The sequence below is a fragment of the Tiliqua scincoides genome, chromosome 2 (assembly GCF_035046505.1).
Source record: "Tiliqua scincoides isolate rTilSci1 chromosome 2, rTilSci1.hap2, whole genome shotgun sequence".
NCBI classification, from domain to species: domain Eukaryota; kingdom Metazoa; phylum Chordata; class Lepidosauria; order Squamata; family Scincidae; genus Tiliqua; species Tiliqua scincoides.
The window spans coordinates 163,703,154-163,723,394 of record NC_089822.1 but is presented as its reverse complement, the minus strand read 5'-3'; the positions used below and the strand labels follow the sequence as shown (position 1 = coordinate 163,723,394).

At 44.2% G+C, this 20,241-nt stretch overlaps 1 protein-coding gene across 1 annotated transcript; it reads left to right on the top strand.

Annotated features, from left to right (window-relative positions):
- Window positions 1–2,000: 2,000 nt before the first annotated feature.
- TEKT3 (tektin 3) lies at window positions 2,001–18,910 on the top strand. Its single transcript, XM_066617164.1, has 7 exons — window positions 2,001–2,579; window positions 5,028–5,111; window positions 5,839–5,909; window positions 10,932–11,075; window positions 12,865–13,087; window positions 16,317–16,471; window positions 18,694–18,910. Exons 1-7 carry the CDS (start codon window positions 2,001–2,003, stop codon window positions 18,908–18,910), a joined length of 1,473 nt encoding a protein of 490 aa, XP_066473261.1.
- The last annotated feature ends 1,331 nt before the right edge of the window (window positions 18,911–20,241 follow it).

Below are 20,241 nucleotides of genomic sequence, written 5' to 3'. Positions count from 1 at the left end.
AATTGCAGGAGTGCCTGCTGCCACCTACCCACTGCTGCTGCTCCTACTACTACCTGCATTTAAGAAAGAGGGCAAGGACACTGGGAAACTGGTCTATAAGGAGTTCTGGGGTATAAGCAAGCTTTGATCTGTGTGGGATTGTGGGCAAAATGTATACCTGGTTTTGAAAGACCCAGCAGTTCAAAGGCATCATTAAGGCAAATGCCAGTTAGGGTGGCACTATGGAAATGATTATGTATTAGGCATGGGAGATCTGTTCTGCTTGGTATTGGTTAGGTTTTAGCCACAGTCCTATCCTCACTTTTCACCACCACCTTTTCTGTCTTTGCCTAATATACCCAAGGGGTTCTGGCTTTCCCAGCGATCCACCCTTTTTGTAACCAAAATGGAGTCTTCCTCAGGACAATGGGCTTCACTCTTTGTGTTTGTTTCTGAACTGTGTATTATGTACACATGTGTATTTACATTGGATTGCCAGGAATATTAGATTTCCAGCATACAATTAACTAAGTAAAAAAGGACAATGAATTGCAAGTCAGCTTGTGGTTACTTGTACCAATAATCTCCCTGTGTGGTCAAACTCCTAGGTGAACCTATTACATTATCTTCAGCCGTGCTATTGTGTTAAAAAGACACTGTCAAAGACCTGACCTTGGGCAACCTTTTCTTCTCAGTATATTTGCTCTATAGCCTCGTAACTTCTTTTCTATTTACAAGATGAAACAAAATATTTGCCTGGCCAAAATTACAGTTGATTATGCTATGTTGATTTCCCTTTCTACATCAGCACGATTAGCTAACTAGGGCCAGCGTTGGAGATTGTGATTTATGGATATCACGTGCACATGATTTAGTATTTGTACATATAGTGGTCTTTCCGAAAGAGCCTATGTATTGGGAGTTCTTGTGTTAAAAAGCCAAGATTGCATGTACTTCTTGGATTGTGCAAACATCTACATGTGTACTTCATTATGATTCTGGAGCATGAATTGGACATTCTCATATTCTCTCTCTTCCCCCTTTGTTAGTGGGATAAAAAAGTACAATCACCTTTAAAAGTGAGAACAAAGAAAAGGAATGGGGAAAAAAATTATATATACATTACAGCACTACTACATAAATCAATATAAAACAGTTATGCAAATATAAATCTACATTATAAACCTAAATTCATAGACACTAAATGAACTATGCATATACAGTATATCAAAAATGGCTTCCAAATAGTAACAAATATGTCCATTCTATAGTTGTCATCTATAAGCCAGGAGGCCTGCGTTGTATCCAGTGCAAGATTGGGGCCAGAATTGGCTCTGCCAGAGGCAAGGGGAAACTCTTCCCTTTACCCCAGGTAAGCCAGCACAGCCCCCAATGGGTCTCCTTGGACTTGTGCCACTTCAGGAGGTAGCACAGGAGGTAGCACAAGCATAACTGCCAGGTCCCAGCCCCTCCTCCCGCTCCCTGCTTGCCTGCTCTCTGGAACACCCTCCGCCTGCCTGTTTTATTGTCTGTTGATTGTGTTTTTAATTCTTACATATTACACTTGATTTTTTTTGTAAGTCACATTGTGCCATTTCTAACTAGAAAGGCAGGGTTTGCATTAAATAAATAATGCGCTGCTCTTTGAACTGCATCAAAATCTATGGGACCTGAGATGGGCTGTTTTTCACCCTGCCTAATTGTAGTGCCAGCCTGGAACCAACCACTACTTAGGCTTCTCAGGGCACAAGCCTAACCAGCTTTCCAGCATCAAGGTAAGGGCAATGCAGCTCCAAGGTAAGGGAGCAAATGTTGCCTTATTATGAGGAGGCCTCCATGACTGCCCCCCAACTGCAGGATGCAGCACATGCCCCACTGGCACAGCTATGCCAGTGCTGAAAAGTTGGTTAGGATTGTGCCCTCAGTTAGTTCTGTTATTTGTCGGCAGGACTTGGTCAATTAAGTGTTTTGTCTTGCCCCTCTTTGACACAGGAAACGTGACTGGATAAACCTTTGCAGTCATGGAGCATGTGGGCTCGACCTTGACGGCAACATATGCTCACCCAAGACCTACATCCTCAAATTTCCTGCCAGCCATCAGCACCATGGCATCAAGCTATAGGAACCGATTCCCTCACTATGCCCTGACCCACAGCTTAAGCCTTCCCTGGAGACCCAGCACCTATTACAAGGTTGCTGCCATCACTCCAACTCTGACACCTTTCTCCAAGAGTTCTCAGGGGCTCACTCCAAGCAAGATGCTCCCATTTGTTTCCAATAGAACATCCCTTTTTACTAGATATACTCCTGATGACTGGTATAGATCTAACCTGACAAACTACAAGGAGTCAGATGCATCACGGCAGAATGCTGAGAGACTGAGGGTTGACACCTCCCGGATGATCCAGGACAAAGACCAGCAGACGAAGAAAACCCAGTCAGAGGCAACAAAAGATCTGGGCGAACGAGTCAATGACATTGTATTTTGGAAAACAGAGCTCAACCATGAGGTGGATGAAATGATAGGAGAGACAAATGCTCTGACAGATATGAGGAAACGACTGGAGAGAGCATTGGCAGAAACAGAAGCCCCACTCCAGGTACATTTATCAGTCCTGTTGATATGCAGCAGGTTCAGCCTATCAGGTGCAATGTACATCCATCCCGTATCTTATCAGGTTTCATCTGAACATGTGAGTTCAGTTAGCAATAATCAAGATCTTTTGATATATGATATCGCTAACACACATGGAGCACACTGGAGCTGTGTTTGACTTATTGCTTACATTTTCAGACATCATCATCATTATACTGATGACATATTTTAATTTTCACAATAAGCTATTTTGCCTGTATTCTGTTCACACAAGTTATTGTTGTCTCTCATCATTTTTGCCTTCATGCTGAGGAGACAGTTAGTGTCGGCTTATTTAGCTTGCACCTTCACATAAAATCAATAAAACAAATTAAGAAGAAACTCCCAGTATTACTAATAGAGACAAATTCTGATTATTAACAGCACCCAATAGTACTGCTTAACAAGCAAGAATAAATAGTGAGATTAAGCACAGTAGAAACAGAGTAGACTTGTGGTGGTTCCCAAACATTTTAGCACTGGGACCCACTTTTTAAAATGACACTCTCTTGGACCCGCTTTACAAGACTTTTTTTAAAAAGGTTTCGCTTTACCAGTCGCTCAAGCCTCTGTTTTTATCCTTTTTGGTATGGTGGAGGAGAACTTATCTGGAGCATTTGTTGGGTTCCAGCTTCATAGATCAGGACCATTCTGCTGGCCTTGCATTCCCTTCGCCTGGCTTACTTGCAAGAAAATGTATACATGTGGCTCCGCTTTGCTTTCCATAGGGCTTAATACATTTTCCTTGTCACAAGAGTTAATCTCCCTCTCCTGGTCTTGTGCCACCATCCTAGCCAGATGGCAGATCAGGCCCCTACTTTGCTTGGTTGCTTTTGACAAAAATGGAGCACTTCTGATCCACTTTCTGTTTTAAGCTAATCTCTTAATGATAGATAAGTTGTAATGCAGGGGGACATGACTGAGATTTACACAATTAAGCATGGTGTGAAGAGGGTAGATAGAGAGAAGCTTTTCTTCCTCTCTTATAATTCCAGAATGATGAGGCAGCATCCAATGAAACCGATTTAGGATGGACAAAAAGAGGTACTTCACACAATTAACCTGTGAAATTCGTTGCCATAAATTGTGATGCTGGCCGCTAGCTTGGATGTCTTTAAAGGGGATTGGACAAAGTCATGGAGGACAGGTCTGTCAATGGCTAGTAGTCATGAGGGTCATGTATCACCTCCAGATTCAGCTCCAGTATGACTCAGGACACCAGCTGCAGGGGAGCAATGGTGAGAGAGAAGCTGGGGCAGTAGATGGTGATACGTTGCTTTTCTCGTATGCCCCCCCACCACTTGTCTCCTGTCCTTTTTCTCCTTCATAGTTCCTTTAACAAAATAGGAAGAGCCACAGTTCCTGTTCTGTTTCAAGGGACTGAAGTAGGAGAAAGGTAAGGAAGTAGGAGATAAGCTCTCTGCCTTCTGATTTGCTTTTTGCTCTGTTTTCACTGAGCAGGAAATGGATTGGAACTGCTCCAGTTGGGTATGCAGGAAGGTGCAGCAATCTCAGGGTGAAAAACACCCTAACAGCCCAATCTACTGGCCTGCCCCAATGGCAAATCTAGCATTCCACCAGTGCTGGCTGCCATAAAGCAGCCATAAAGTGTGCTCCAGAAATGCACACTGCTGGAACACTGGTGGGAAGGCCAGAGCCTTCCTGCATGCATTGTCCCAGCACTGGCTATCCACCGGTGCAGGTAAGCCCGCACAGGAGGTGGAATGGGGCAGGGAGGTGGAAGGAAAGGAGGGTGGGCTGCAGGAAAGAGTTGGCTCAGGTCCATCCAAGGCGACCCATTGTGGGGTGGGAGGCTTATAGAGGTGTAAGGGAATTTAAATCCCTTTTTCCTTCCAAATCCTCCTGCTTCACCCCTTGCTGGATACAGTGTGTGCCTTTTTGGTGCAGCACAGCAGTCAACTTACCTATGGACTGCCCTTGGAGAGAAGTATGGCTTTCTCTCTTGCTTGTGAACCTCCCAGAGGCAGCCGGTGGCCCCTGTGGGAATAATATTTCTCATAACTTGTTATAATGCATATAAAATTTTTTAGGAATCCAAATTCTAATTCTGCACAAGATCCCCAGATTCATGGCTGGGTAACATATAGCGTATGCACAACTTTTACTTATTGTCAGAATACATTTATTTATACGAAAGAGGCAGTCTCGATACGATAAATTAACATTGGCCACATACACAAGTGAAGACCCATTCCAAAGGAAAGAACTAGCTGGAAGGACAGATATGATGTATATATTTCTCACTCACTGTAAGGAGCCTTAAATAATGCAGAGGAGCAAGTATCCATTTTAATATGGGAAGTACTTTATAATCATGAAATATTTTCAATGCCTCCCTTATATGCCACATTTTTAAAAAGATACATTCACATGTTTCCATTTTGTCGAACAGGTAGCCCAAGAATGCCTGCTTCACCGAGAGAAGAGGATGGGCATTGATCTGGTTCATGATGATGTAGAAAAGCAACTACTGACAGTGAGTTCATGGGGCAACTTGAGTGTGAAAAGTGGTGCCTTTTAACTTAATGACTGGCTCATGCTAAATAATGTGGTAGTTTTGAATCCATATTAAGAACTACTTCAGATGTTCTGCAAAAAGCTCTCCTCCTCCGTTTCTTTCCTGAACTGTAAATAGGAAACTTGGGGGGGGGGGGGAATCCTATGCCCCACTAGTCCATAGCATGCAGCACTGATGATGGAGCACACACTGCATACTGTGGTAGGGGCTAACCAGATGGCCTGGGATTACTGAGTGCCTATTGCACCATCCAGATAAGTGTCAGATCCTGGTCAAGGGCTCACATGGACTGCAGCTGAGGATCTTATTATTATACAGGCAGACAAGGATTAATAGCAGACCAGTGGCAGAGAACAAGCTGAGGGTTGCGTTCTGGATCATGTACAAAGCAAAGTGGAGTGGTCTGTGTTGCTACTCAGTTGGTCCAACTGAGACCAGAGGCCTGGATGCAAGGGTTTCATAAGGCTTGGTGTATCCCAATTGGTTTGTAGGGTCAGGCTAGTCTTAAGGGGGAGGAGGATTCTTACTCTTGGCTCGGGGCTGAAGAACTACTGTTGATTCACTGTGTTACATTTTCAGTTGCAACATTTGTGGAGGCCACATAGAATGGCTTTGATTGTAATTCATATTAACTTCAATAATCAGGGACAATGTTGACAGGATTTTCACTTTTGTAACTTGCCAGGAAGTTGATGTCATCCATTCATGTCAAGAGAGAATGAGAAGACACTTGGATAAGGCGGTGGCTCAGCTTGCGTAAGGAAATATGTGGTGTTGGCTTTCCTCAAGAGGGCTTTCAAGATGAATTCTGATGCGAACATCTATTTTCCCCTTTATGCATTCTGAGAGGAAAGAAATGTCACTAATATCCCCTTTGGCCTTCTTCTTGAACAAGTGCATATCCACTGGCCCAAAAACAAACCAAATATATGTGGGAGTTATAAAATTGCCTTCTAAACATACATGTATCCCCCTCATCCATGGGTGTTCCATTGCGGAACCCGCTGTGGATAGCTGAAACCATGGATATGGGTGAATGCCCTTTCACCAGTCCAGAGGACCCCCCTCTGGAGGTGATGGGAGCTTCACTCCCCTTGATTTTGGAGGGGCTTCTGAGCTCAGCAGAGTCTGTGGACGTCCGTCCACAGCCTCTGCCAGGCTCAGACTGAGCTTTAGAGCTCAAATCACATGACTTTTGGTTTTACAGAGAAACAGAAATCACGTGATTTGAACTGTAAAGCTCAGTCTGAGCCCGGCAGAGGCCATGAACAGACATCCACAGCCTCTGCTGAACTCAAAAGCCCCTCTGTAAGTGAGGGGAGTGGAGCTGTCCTCGCCTCCTGATGGGGGGCCCCCTGGACTGGTTGAATGGGCATTCCCTTGCCTCCAAAGGGGACATGTGCAGGAGGGGGTCCAGATCCAATCTGCAGATAACTGACTCTACAGATATGGGGTAACCTATATTTTATATTATATTAAAGGGAACAATATTAAAGGGAAGAGAGGTAGAGGTTATATCACCCTGGAAGTTAGCCTTTCAACTAGGGTAGGTAGCTATTTGTGCCACCTTGTTACACATATCTGCATGCTAGTAAACAGACTGGTAAATTTTTATACATCAGTGGCATCACTAGGATTCGCGTCACCCGCTGCGGGAGGCCTGCGTGTCATGTAGTGGGTGGGGCAATGCCCCAGGTGGGCGTGGTGATGTACCATCGCCCCACCCCCACTGGTTTTTTGGCTGTACCTTTTGTTAGAACACGGATTTTTATTTTTTATTTTCCAAAATAAAAACAAGCAACAAATATAAACAAACACATGACAAATACAAACTCAATACACAACACCAAAAAAACACAACGTTGGAGGGAACAAGCAATCATATATCAATATATCTAATCAAGCAATACATATCTTCTAATCTTGTTCCTCTTCTAGTTTAGCCTCTTAATATCTATTGCATCATATCCTGTATAATAACATGTATACAATATATTCATCTAAATGCCCTATCTGATACATCTACAACCATTTTCAACCAAGCATAAAATGGTCTCCATTGCTCTATCTGTGTCAGTTTGCGCTATTGATCCAAAAATCTCTGTAAGCCTATCCATTTCTGCCACATTCATTATTTTCTCTATTAATTCATCTTTCATTGGAATTTTAATCTTTCCAGTATCTAACATATAAAATCCTTGCAGCAGTTAATATCATAATAACTAAATACACATCATTTTCTTTATCTATAATATCTAAGGTAACATTAAGTAAAAATAACTCTGGTTTCAGCGATATTGTAAATCCAACGATCTCTTGTATTGGATTCCTTACCATTTTCCAATATACTTGCATTTTTTTTACATGTCCACCACATATGATAAAACGTCCCTTCTACACATTTACACTTCCAACAATTTTTTGATATGTTCTGATTCATTTTTACCAGTTTTACTGGTGTCATGTACCATCTATAAAACATTTTATATACATTTTCTTTAAAATGTGTTGCTCTAGTAAATTTTATATTATATTTCCAAATCTATTCCCATTGTTCTAATGTAATATTATGACCTATCTATATTTAACTTTTATAATTGAAGGAAGACTTTCTTTTGTTTTTGAGGTGAATTTAAGCCATTTATGTTGACAGAGTAAATACTCCATCCTCCCTTAACCATCATGTTTCTTTTTACTATTCACCTTCTCTTTTTGTCATCTTGTTGCTGTTGGTGAATGCCTCCTTGTCCCTCTAGTTTCTTCCTTTTCTAATTCCTTAGTTAGCTCTGAATCATCTGATTTCTTCCAGCTCCATTTCTACACTTTCTAGTTCTTTTCTTCTCAGTTCCTCGTCCTCAGTTTCTTCATTTCTTGTCTCATCTTTCATCACTGTACTCAAAAATTTTTCTCCTTTCATTGTTGAATTTATATTATATCTCTGTGACTGGAATTGAAAAAACATACCTTCCGGGAGAAGCCATCTATATGGTATTTGCTTTCCTCTTAAGAATTTTACTAGCTCTTCATATTCTTTTCTCTTCTTTCTCACTTTCCAGGGGACATGTCCCAGAATTTTCACTTTGCTATCCTCAACCATCCATTCCTTTTCCTGTGAAAAGGAATATATTTCCTATATTTTATCTCTGTAAAAAGTTCTGATGAATTTCACATGGATTTCTCTTGGTAATTCATGTTTTCTTAAATAAAAAGTGCTCACTCTTCTCACTGAATCCAGATCCATGAGTATCTCCTCTGTTGGCGTGTCAATCGACTCTGATATTAAATCACCATTCAGATAAGGGGGAGCCAGTCCTGTTCCACCAAGTGAATCTACTCTGAAGTAAGTCCTATTGTGGTCAATGGACTTACTCTCAGGAAAGTGTGGGTAGAATTACAGCCTGTGAGCCCAATCCCATGCATGTCTACTCTGAAATAAGTCCCATAGTGGTCAATGGAGCTTATTCTATAGCTTGCCTGCAATAACCCCCCCCCCCCAAAAAAAAAAAAAAAGAATCAGTGAATTCCAGCCCTCCCCAGTGCCCAGTTTAAAGTTCTTCTATTTCAGGCACATCAGAATAAAGACCCACCTGGCTCCACAAGTGCAAAATAGATAACTTTCCTCTTACCATTCAAGCCTCTTTTTTGTTCTTTTTTGGGGGGGGGAGGCTGCCTTCTAGAGCATTTGTTACACTCCAGCTCCATCGGATCAGGACCCTTCTGGTGTCCTCACATTCCCCTTTGCCTGGCCTGACCACCAGCCAAGGCACATCTGCCTACTCATGAGTAAACGCAACTGTGCGGGTGCTTTGCTTTCCATAGGGTTCCATAGACTGGGAGGGGGGAACCTCCTTCTCTGGTGTTTTTGGGGGCTGCGCTCATTGGATGAGGACCATTCTGACATCCTTGGAGCGTCTCAGCCTGCCTCCACTAAGGCAAACTCGCCTACTCGTGAGTAAACGTGGCCTTGTGGCTTCGTTTTGGGCTCAGACTCACAGCTGGGAGGGGGGAGCTTCGTGGGCACTGCATTCATTGGATTCATGGACTCACAGCTGGGAGGGGGGAGCTTGGGGGCTGCATTCATTGGATCGGGACCATTATGGTGTCGTTGGATTCCTCTCAGCCTGCCCTTTCCAACGGACTATGGCAAGTGCAGCTACTCACGAGTAAACGCGCGATACGGCTCCCTTTCACTTTCCATAGGGCTCCATGCATTTTTTCCTTCCAATTGTTTGGCCATAACTTTTGAACGAAAGATGCTATTTCAATTCTGTTTTTTGCACTGCACTCCGCTGGCCATTCCACATCCAACGGTGTATGGCATGACATGGTAGCTCCTAACGCTGCAATGTTAGCGCATCCTCCCCAGGGCGCGCTACCCCCCCCAGTGCATCACCTGGTGCGGCCCGCACCCCCCGCACCTCCCTAGCGATACCAGTGATACTTATCTCCCAGGGCTTGTTAGGAGTTTTTGAACATAAATCCTCTTAGTCTATCTTTTTAACAAAATTCCCACCAATATCTTCTCCCTGTCTTAGTGGTCCAGACAATTTGACCATTTAGGATTCTGAAGTTGAAAAGTTAGCTGAGTTTTTCCTGACATGTCTGTACCTGATGTGTAATTAATCTGTGGAACACCTTACCACAAGCTGTGGTGATGCTACCTGACGTAGACATCTTTAAAAGAAGATTGGACAGATTTATGGAGGAAAACTCCATCACAGGTTACAAACCACGGTGACTATATGCAATCTCCAGGTTTTAGAGGTAGCCTTTCTTTGAATACTAGATGTAAGGGAGTGGCAACAGGATGCAGGTGCCTTGTGTGCTCAAAGAGACATATAGTTAACCACTTTGGGATACAAGAAGCTGGACAAGATGGACCTTTGGCCTGATCCAGCAATGCTCTTCTTATATTCTTATTACATTCTGGCACTGAACCCCCACCCTAAATCACAGGGATTATTAAGTGGCTATACTAAGTGGCTAAGTGAAGAACAGGATGGCTCTTACTGAACCATGAGCTTATTAACACTGCATATGCTCATTGTATAAACCTCATGCAGTGGGTTACAAAGCCTGCACTAACCCCAAAATCAACCATCTACTCTTTTAACTGTTGCCAAATAATAGTCAAACCTATATTTACACAGCATTAGGCTTTCTCATGCCAAAAGATCTGCTGTCAGGTTCTGAACATGTAATTTTGTTTAACTCTTCCAATGAACAAGAGTTTTGCTTTTATGCTCCATCATAGTGAATCTGATTGATGAGACTCCGATCTCCATTCAGTATAACAGCAACCAACATAGTGAACTAGGGGAAAATGCTTGGTACCATGTTTGCCCTTAATGCTAGAAAGAATAAAGAGAAAGGTATAGGAGGACACGAGGATAAATTGCCTTAGCACCTAGTCAGGTGTGCGATCACCCAGCAAGGCCAGGTGAAGCAGAAATGGAACAAAACCAAAGTGCAAGAGGGGAGCTTTAGTGGTTGGCCACTGCCATGACTTCAGCCCAATGACATCTCTGTGTGTTATTTTTAATTGAAAAATGGCTTCCGCTGAAAGTTTGAAAGCTTTCTTTAATTTAAATTTTAAAATACAGTCAGCCCTTGGTATCCCCCCATTATCTGTGGGGGATCTGTTCCAGGATTCCAAAATCCATGGATCTTCAAATATGGGGGGGGGGGGCACAGAGGACATTGTCAAGGGTGCTAATTATATTGTACATTGTTGCAAGTCATGATCACACTTTACTCTTCTGGTCCGCTTGACTACAGAGCTGACAGGGCAGCTCAGCATGAAGTGGAGAAAGACCTGAGTGACAAACAGGCCGCTCACCGGATTGATGACAAATGCCACCATCTCAGGAACACATCCGATGGCATCAGCTATTACCGAGGGGTGGAGAGAGTCGATGCTACGTAAGTGTTGTCTGGAACCTTGGAAGCTGCCCTAAGACCCTTGTAGAAAGGACAGTTCAAGCTGCACAAGAAATAGTGATCCTGCGGATGACGTAGCCTGGAAGAACTCTTCCGGCTTGTCATGGGAAGCTCTGTATGTATCCCTGAATCATCCATACGGACTTCTGCTGTGCCTCAGTTGAGTCACTCGGCTACTAAAAGGGTGAAATCTGTGTGTGTATGTGATTTACTATATATGTGTATGTCTGATCATGCCAAAGTATTCCAAAGGTGAGCTGATTTATGTGTCTAGTGCAGCAAGGAAAAAAAGCTTACATTTGCTCCTGCGCTTTGGAGACATAAATGTGGTTTGCTTTGCACACAGAGCACAATCCTAGGCATGTCTCCTCAGAAGTAAGTCGCACTGCATTCAATGGGGCTTACTCAGGAATGTGTGGATTGAATTGCAGCCTCAGTCATATACAGGCGGAGCCTGTTCATCCCTGGATTTTATACCCGTGGATCTGACTTAACATAGGTCCCCTGGAAATGGTTGCGCCAGACTTGGCTCCACCTGAACCATCTGAAGGTGACTGGAGCTGTGCCTCTGGAGGGTTTTCTGAAGCCTGCAGAGGCTGTGCGCATCCACCTGAATGCCTCATAGAGGCAAAAAAGAAAAAAAAGAAAGACTTCCGTTTCTGGCGGGAAACTGGAAGTGACCTTTTTAATGCCTTATAAGGCATTTGAATGCCAATGTTTTAGCTTTCAAAGGCCTTTCACTATATCAATGAAGCCTGAAAATGTATTATTGTTATAATTATTAAGTATATATCTATCACTTTTCAACAAAAAGTAGATCATAAAGCTTTGCCCTTCTTAAGGCTTTTCACTTCTTTTATTAAGAGGTGACTGCTGCTTGTGTGTGTGTGTGTGTGTGTGTGTGTGATGTTTTAAGGATGCTTTCATGTTTATGCTTATGAATTATTTTAAGTGTGATAATTTTATGGCTCTGTATGCTGCATTGGGTGCCTTTTGGGGAGAAAGCGGGATACAAAATGAATGAGTGAGTGAGGCTGCAATCCTAACCATACTTTCCTGAGAGTAAGCCCCATTGAACAAAATAGAACTTACTTCTGAGTAGACTTGGTTAGGATTGTGCCCTGCGTGAGTGAGTGAAGCACTTCACATAGCAAAATAAATTAATAAATGGCCCCTGTCTCCTGAGGGCTCACAGTCTAGGAAGAGATGCAGACAATACACCAGCAACAGCCACCCCAGATGCTATGCTGGGGTGAAGACAGACAGTTGCTGTCCCCCTGCTAAATATAAGAGAACACAACCATGTTAAAGATACTTTTTTTAAAATTAAAAGTAAATTTAAACCCCAGCTAACTATTCAAAAAGGTATCAGCAGAGCTGATGTGCTGTGAGTGATGAAGAGACTCCAGTAATACAAACTCAAAATTTCTGGGTCCTCCTTTCTTTCCTTGCTTTGAAATCTCTCTCTCTCTGTTTCCCTCCCTCATTCCCACCCTGAATTCATTCTATAGATATAAAATCTAGGCAGATGCTCCCAGCTGATCACCCAGAAAATATGCATGCAAACTGTGAGGACATACTTTTAAAAGCACATGTCTGCAGAGTGCAAATGCAATTATGAAACATGTCATATGTGGCTTGTGTAGTTTATTCATCCATACGGAGCTTTTGGAATGTTTAACAAATGCATTAGCAACTGAAGCAGCATCCAGGAAAGGCCAAACCAACTATGTACAAGCTTTCTTGTTTGTCTCTTGCTGTGCTTTCCCAGGATTTCCGTGCCAGAATCCTGGGCCAAGTTTACTGATGATAACATTCTGCGCTCCCAGAGTGAGCGGGCAGCCTCTTCAAAACTCAGAGATGATATTGAAACGCTGCTGGTGGTGACTGCCAATGAGATGTGGAACCAGTTTAACAGAGCAAATGTTGCCTTTACCAATCGCATCTCTGAGACGGCTGATGCCAAGAACAAGATTCAGACCCATCTGGCTAAGGTGAAACCCACATCTTGGCTTTCTGTTTGGGGTTCATTGCTTTGTTGGGTAGCGCATGGCTCCCTTGCCTGTTTTTACTTGTTGCTATGTTATGTGCAAGTGCACCTGCCATCTGCTTGTGGCACACACTGACGACTGAAAAGTGGATGGAGGGGGCGCAATGGTCTTCCCTTTAGACCTGATCATCTTTGATCTCAAGCAATGGTCTAAGGACATGTAGTACAAATACCTGGTCAGAGTCTAGGCCTGGTCAGAACCTGAACGGGATACAGCCGAGGAGCCCCATGTGCACTGTCTTGAGTTGTATCATGGGAGAAAGAATATAAATGTAATCCCCTACACACTCTGAACCCAGCACTAAGGAACGCTGACTACAAACTGTGCAACGTCTTACAAAGCATTGGCCCTGATCTGGCAGATTCCCAGTTTTAGAGAAGCAGACCTACCCCACCTGCTACACGCTACTGAAAACAAAAGTGAGAGAAAAGGAAACTAGCTCAGAATAAATGTTCATAAGTCAATGCCTGGAGTTCATGTTCCTTTTCTCTTTTTGAAGGAGAAGCTCACTGCTAACTCCTACAGGTTTGGTCATTCCCTAATTCCACAGCTTACTGACAGCCCAATCCTATGCGTGTCTAATCAAAAGTAAGTCCCATTACAGTCAATGGGACTTACTCCCAGGAAGGTGTGCATAAGATTGGGCTATGAGTCTTCCTCTAAAACTGCCTGCTAAACTTTCCAATCCAAAGTGCTTCTTCTGGTTGTGTTGAGGTACCATTAAAGGAATTGAACAGAAAATAATGGTATAGATAGTGCATCTCAGAAATCTATAACTGGAGAAGGTAGTTGAAGGAGAGAAACATCTAAATTTATGACCCAATTCTATCCTTGAGGCACACCAGTGTATTGCAAGGTTTGTTGTCGCAGCAGCTGCTCTGCCAGTGTGTGGAGAGGTGCCACTGGTGCAAAGTCCAGACTGACTGGTGGTGGGTTTCTGCTGATAGTGGGGGTGGATCAGGTGGTATATCATGGCAGCACTGCCATCCACTGCATCCTGAGCCCCCATATTGGGCCTGACATGCTCCAGTTCAACCTGGAGCACCCTCTACATAGAGCAACTCAGGGGGAAAAAAACCCCCATTATTTAGAAACAATCTTTAGGCCTCTAGTTCAGGACATTCCACAGCCTTTCTGGACAACTTTTTCCATAATTCAACTGTTCTTATAATTAAGAGGTTATTTTTGAACAGTCAACATAAATCTTTTTCATTCTTCCCTGAGGACCAGAAAACCATTTTTGTTCTCTCTCTCTCTCTCTCTCTCTCTCTCTCTCTCTCTCTCTCTCAAAGCCAGTCTTCTTTCTGGAAAGCTGAACATGCCCTGTTCTTCTATTCTAGCCTCAAAAGAATAGTTCTCCAAGCCCAAGTCCATGCAGCTCCAGTAACTTACGTGAGCAGCATGGTATGCATCTGCCTCTAGCACCCATGTTGTGCTCCAACACTCATCTCAACACCTCTCTGTAGCAGAGTTTTCATGAAGAGAGGATGAAATTAGTTTCACATCAAAGATTTGACCCTTTCTGATCAGTTGCTGAAATTACTCATCATGGATTGAAGAACAGATATATCCAAAGGCACATTGGAGCCAATGGTTTTGCTTGGGTTGGGCCGGAAGGTTCAATGCTCATCCAGTCTTTGCACTTCCCCCAAATTCAAAATCTATGCTAGCCTCTCATGCACCTCAAAAACAGATGGGGTTGACAGTGGAGCTAGTATGATCACCACACTCAGTGTGCCAGCAGAGCTGAATAATGTCACGGCAAGGTTCTCCAATGCCACTTCCACAGGAACAATTTCTGATCTTCATCTTTTTTTTGTTCATGCAGAGGCAGGTGTTACTGGGTGATCTAATGCACCCAGTAATATTCAGCCCATCCCCCCTGTTTCTGCTTTGGTGACATATTGACACAAACAAGAGCACTCAAAATGGAAAGTACTACATTTACTTTCTTAACCTAAGTGCCCTCATTATACATAGATATGCATTTGGGGATCCTGGTGCCCGGTGGGGCTAGGGCATAGGGTGTCCTGCAAGGTTCCCGGGACCAGAAGGCCCAGCTACCAGTCCAGCTTCTGTCTCTCTAGAGTGTCCAGCAGTCTTAGTCGGGCTGGCCTCAGACTGTTATGGGGGGGGGGGTTGACAGCACCCTGATCCCCCACTCAGGCTCGAGGCAGGCTTCTTGGGTCACTGGTAGGAAGGCTGAAGCTCCAGCCTCCTACCTCCCCTCAGCCTACTCTCTCCAGACTGACTGTCATCATGGGCTGGCCCGACCTTAAGAAGCCCCAGGGCTGCTCCTCCTAACCCCGCCTCTTCCTGGCTTGGCAGGTCTAAAAGGGCCAGTGTCCCACCCTAGGTTTGGGTTCTGGAAAGGGGTTTCCCGATGCCCGCGGGGGGATCAATCCCCCTGAAGGACCCTCCTCCGCCAGTGGCCTGCACCCCTTGCCAGGTCCCTGCTTTCCCGCCCCTTTGGGTATCCGGGGCCAGTGGTGAGCTTCGTCGCCCACTGACGTCACCAGGCGGGGAAGCCTGGGTTTGCCAGGGAGTCTGGCGGGCTGTCCTCCACAGCTGGCTGCCTGCTTGTCACTGCGGGGATGCGCCTCTGCCACGGTTGGTTTGGGAGGGGTGGTGGCCTGCCTGCCCGAGCAGAGGGTTGCCCACGTCCAATCTTCTGGGCAAGCCAGGCACAGGCTTGCCCGATCCTACCTCTTCCTGGGTGGTTGGACCAGCACTGCAGAGGGCGGGATGGGATCTCCACCCATATTGGGAGGAAAGGGGACTCCGTGACCGGGGGCTGCTCCCCTCTAGAGGTAAGTCAGGGGCCCCAGGGGAGGTCGCCCCATGACAGTGCAGTATGATCATATGCATGGTTACATCCAAGTAAGTTCCATGGTTCACTGGGGCTTACTTCCAAGTATGTATACATAGCACTTCAGCCTCACTGAGGCCTCTTTCAGATTGAAGATAGCTTTGTCAGGGAGTTTTTTTACTGAATGAGTTGGGGAACTACCAGGTGAACATACCAGCTTCTGGCTGGATCTATTACCAAAGTACAAGAAGAAAACATTTTGGAAAAAATACACTCTTTGCTAAAGTATACACAGTATTCTTTATTCAGCTTGCATAAATTTCTTGCGGGGATGTCTTTCCCCTTGCTTCCCTTCAATTGCAGACTCTACAAGAAATCTTCCAAACAGAGATGACCATAGCGGCTATTCGGCAGGCCATCAGGGAAAAAGGGCCTGCCATGAAGGTGGCACACACACGCCTGGATGAACGCACTCGTAGACCCAATGTAGAGCTCTGCCGGGATGCTGCCCAGATACGGTAAGAAAAGAAGGCATACTTCTGTATTAGAAAAAAAGATGGCTTAGGGTCCAACCCTATCCCATTTTCCAGTGCTGGTGCAGTGCCAATGGGGCATGCGCTGCATCCTGTGGTGGGGAGGCAGTCACAGAAACCTCCTTAAGGTATGGGATCATTTGTTCCCTTACCTCCTGGCTGCATTGCAGCTACACCGAGTTGGAAAGTTGAATAGGATTGGGCCCTTAGTACAGTGGTTTTTGTTTTTTAAAAAAATCAACAGCCACAAGTGTCTATTTCTTTGGAAATTATCCATGTTCCATTCCTATCCAGTGCTATTTTGACATCTGCAGTCTTGGCTGCTTAGAAATAGGAAGTGGCCAGCCACTCACCTTGGTGATGTTGAATGGCAAAGTACCTGAGTAAATCACCTGCAGAGAAATTCTGATAACACTCTGGTACCCTTTCACAAGGCCTTTGTGACACGGAAAAGTTTCATCCAAACACAGCACACTGAAACAAATTCTTCATCTGCCACATTGTGGCCTGAAGTCCTTAGGTGCCTTCTCTGTTATGTGATAGGTGTAATGGTCAAAATGTTTTCAGTGCTCATTCACCCCCCGAAGCTGGAATTTCAGCTCTACAGCTACTCACAGGGATTGTATCCTATTGCTGCTAATTAAAATGCTGGTTTGTTTTCTGGAAACAAAAAATTCTCTTGGGGATAAAAGCATCACTGAATACCTGAATACTTCACCCATCTTTCTGCAGAAGATGGCTCAGGGCTACACTAGAGGTTATGCACATTATCACTTCAACAAATATTTTAAAGCAAGGAACTAGCTTCAGGAGGAAGGAGTAATTGGGACAGGAGAGAAGGTAGGTGACTGGCCCATCCATGAGGCCAACTGAAGTGGTCACCTCAGGCAGCAGTTTGGTGTGGGGCGCCCTTCTCTATCAGCCTACTTTCCTCCACTACTCCTCTTCCTTCTTCCACTCCCTGGATTGGAAAAGGAAGAGGGGGACAGCAAGGAAGAAGAAAAATGGAAGGGAATGGTGAGCTAGGACACTGAGTAGTGGACGGAACAGAGGTTGACACATCATTGAGTAAGGGGAGGCAGCATTTGGCATGCTTCTTCAGGCATCAGGAGGTGTTGGGCCAGCCCTAATAGGCAGGGATACTTAATGCCTTTCCCACCTGCTATTTGCAGCTTTCTCTACTTCAGCAGACCATCAGGATCCTGTCACACGCACATGCATGTAACAACTAGTTTGGTCCTTGGGTCACATGTTGTCATTGACCATTAATTCAGTTGGATGGATAGTAGCCAATAGCATTGGCTTGTCTTTTGCACCTCTGTACGTGTGCTCCTCTTCTGATTGTAACTGCATTCTTATTTGTGCCAAGATCAGAAAGAAATCAATTGGTGCCAAACTCTACAACCGATGTAGGGAGCTACATTGTCAGGGCTTGCAACCTTATATTCCAATTATCCTGGAACTCTTGACTGCTTAGAAGCTGTGAATGAGTTATAGGACACACGGCTCCAGCAAAGAATGGATGTTTCTTCTTGTATACTTCCTCTGAACTCCTAGCAAGGGCCACAGTTGGAGACAGGAAGCAAGGCTAAACAGATTGTTGGTTTAATTCAGCATTGGCGTTCAAGGGTTTCCTTTTAATCTGGTTCACTAACTGGAAACAAATAAGTATCACCTTCGAATGCCCTCTCGGCACTCTGACTGCTTTTATTCACCTTTCATTTATTCACCACCCTTTAATTTGGGAGTTCTGCTGGGTTTTTGCCTACTCGCATTAGTTGACAGAGGAATTTGAAGCCCAGAAAAAAAACAAAAAACCAGCTGAGAAACCAGAATACCAAAATGAGAACAGGAAACCACAACTTTCCATCTTTTTTTCCTCTAAGTGGTGCTGTCTGTCATATGGACTTTTTCCATCATTCACACTGAAGTTTTGCCTGACTAGGTTCATGGGGAAAGGGTCTGCTGTATTCTCTGCTGAAAAAAGGCCAAGATATTTTGCTAGCCTCCTTAAAACATGTCTGCATGCAGAAGGCTAAGTTGAGCAGGAGATCACTGGAGCCTGTACAAGTCACGGCCATTTGTCTAGTACTGAATACCAGTAAAAAGCCTGCAGAGAATTCACCAGAATTATAAAAAGTGAAAGACAAAATGCCTTTCCCATGAGAAATTTACGAACTCATCCTTTCTTGCTCCTTTTCAACCAGGCTCGTTAACGAAGTGTATGAAATTGATGACACGATCCAGACCCTTCAGCAGAGGCTGAGAGATGCAGAAGATACACTCCAGGCACTGGTCCATACCAAAGCCAACCTGGAACATGAGCTGGCTGTCAAAGCAAATACACTCTACATTGACCAGGAGAAGTGCATGGGGATGAGGAAGACTTTCCCCAACACACTGAAGCTGGTGGGGTACACATAGACCAAGAGCTGACCTCCAAGAGGTTTGGGGGGGGGGGTTTGAGGACTGACTAATTAATAAAAATGTGCCCAAGAGAGGTTCACTCTGTTGCACTTGTATGAGATTTCTATTTTTGAAGAAATTGTCATATTTTCATTTATTAAAGGATGTTCTGCACAGTAATTCATCTATCTCCTACTTGTATATAGTGTATTACTTTCTCTTCTAGTTGGATGTTTTCTTTTATGAAAGACAATTCCACATGTGTGTGCACATCCACGTACACACAAGAGTTTATTTTAGCAAGGCAGTTGTGGCTGTTAAGAAATGTATACAGTGGACTTGCGGTGCGGAAACTGATTTCTGCTGATATTAGGGTCTGTGGAAAGATCTCAAAGGACCTACTGGACGTGACTGGAAGTGCCTTCTGGTTGTGTCTGGAAGGTGTTCTGAGGACTGGGGAGGCCATGCTGCTTCCCCATACCTCAGAATATCTTCCAGAGGTGTCAGAAAAGTCTGTTTTCAATAAAAACCAAAAGTGCCTTTCCAATAGCTCTGGGAGGCATTCTGAGGCTTTTCACATGCAGTGTCGGCACCTGCGGTGAGTCAAATCCATGGGCGCCAAACCCGTGGATAACAAGGGCCAACTGTATTCCGCTTTTCAAAAAAAGAAAAGCTTTCAAATGTTTGACATAGCAAAAGAATAATCGGGTGTCCAAAAAGGGTTCACAATCTGGGAAAAATAAAATAAAAGATACAAGGGAGGCATCGGCAAACAGCCACTAGAAAGGCATTATGCTGGAATGAATAGAGGCAGTTGCTCTCCCTGTGCTAAATGTACTTTAAAAGGTGCCTCCTTGCCCAGGATGCAGGGGTGGCAAGTGATTTGGCATGCAGCCAAGACCTAAGCAATTTTATTGAGAAGTAGGTCTCAGTTCCGTGTGACTTACTCCCAGGTTGGAAGTGTAGGTTGTGGGGCAGGCTTTCCTGAGCTTGCAGTCTGATTCAGGAGTTAATAAGATAATGTTCAGGACTAGCAATCATCTATTAATTAGGAGGGTGGAGAACTGAATTCAGTCCTCCCCTCCCTCTACCCAGATTGGATCTGAATGCTATCTGATCACAGCTGTTATGTGTGCAGCCCCAGCTCCTGGTCCAGACACTTAGAGCAGTAATTTATTCCTGCCATCTCAACCTATAACTTTAGGCATTGCAAATTGCAGAGCCTTCCGCTCCTTTATTTTAGTCTAATGGAAAAAAAAACGGCACAAAGGAGACAGAAAACACTTGGCAATTAGTGTAATTAGGTGCTGATATTCGTGTTGTATTTTTAGGCACATGGAAAGATAAAC

What these genes read in the sequence shown, in the direction of transcription:
- TEKT3 (XM_066617164.1), top strand. Translation starts at nt 2,001, where the DNA reads ATGGAGCATGTGGGCTCGACCTTGACGGCAACATATGCTCACCCAAGA. An exon ending in AAACAGAAGCCCCACTCCAG is followed by an intron (nt 2,580 to 5,027) that starts GTACATTTATCA and finishes TTTGTCGAACAG; the next exon opens with GTAGCCCAAGAATGCCTGCT. An exon ending in GTGGAGAGAGTCGATGCTAC is followed by an intron (nt 11,076 to 12,864) that starts GTAAGTGTTGTC and finishes GTGCTTTCCCAG; the next exon opens with GATTTCCGTGCCAGAATCCT.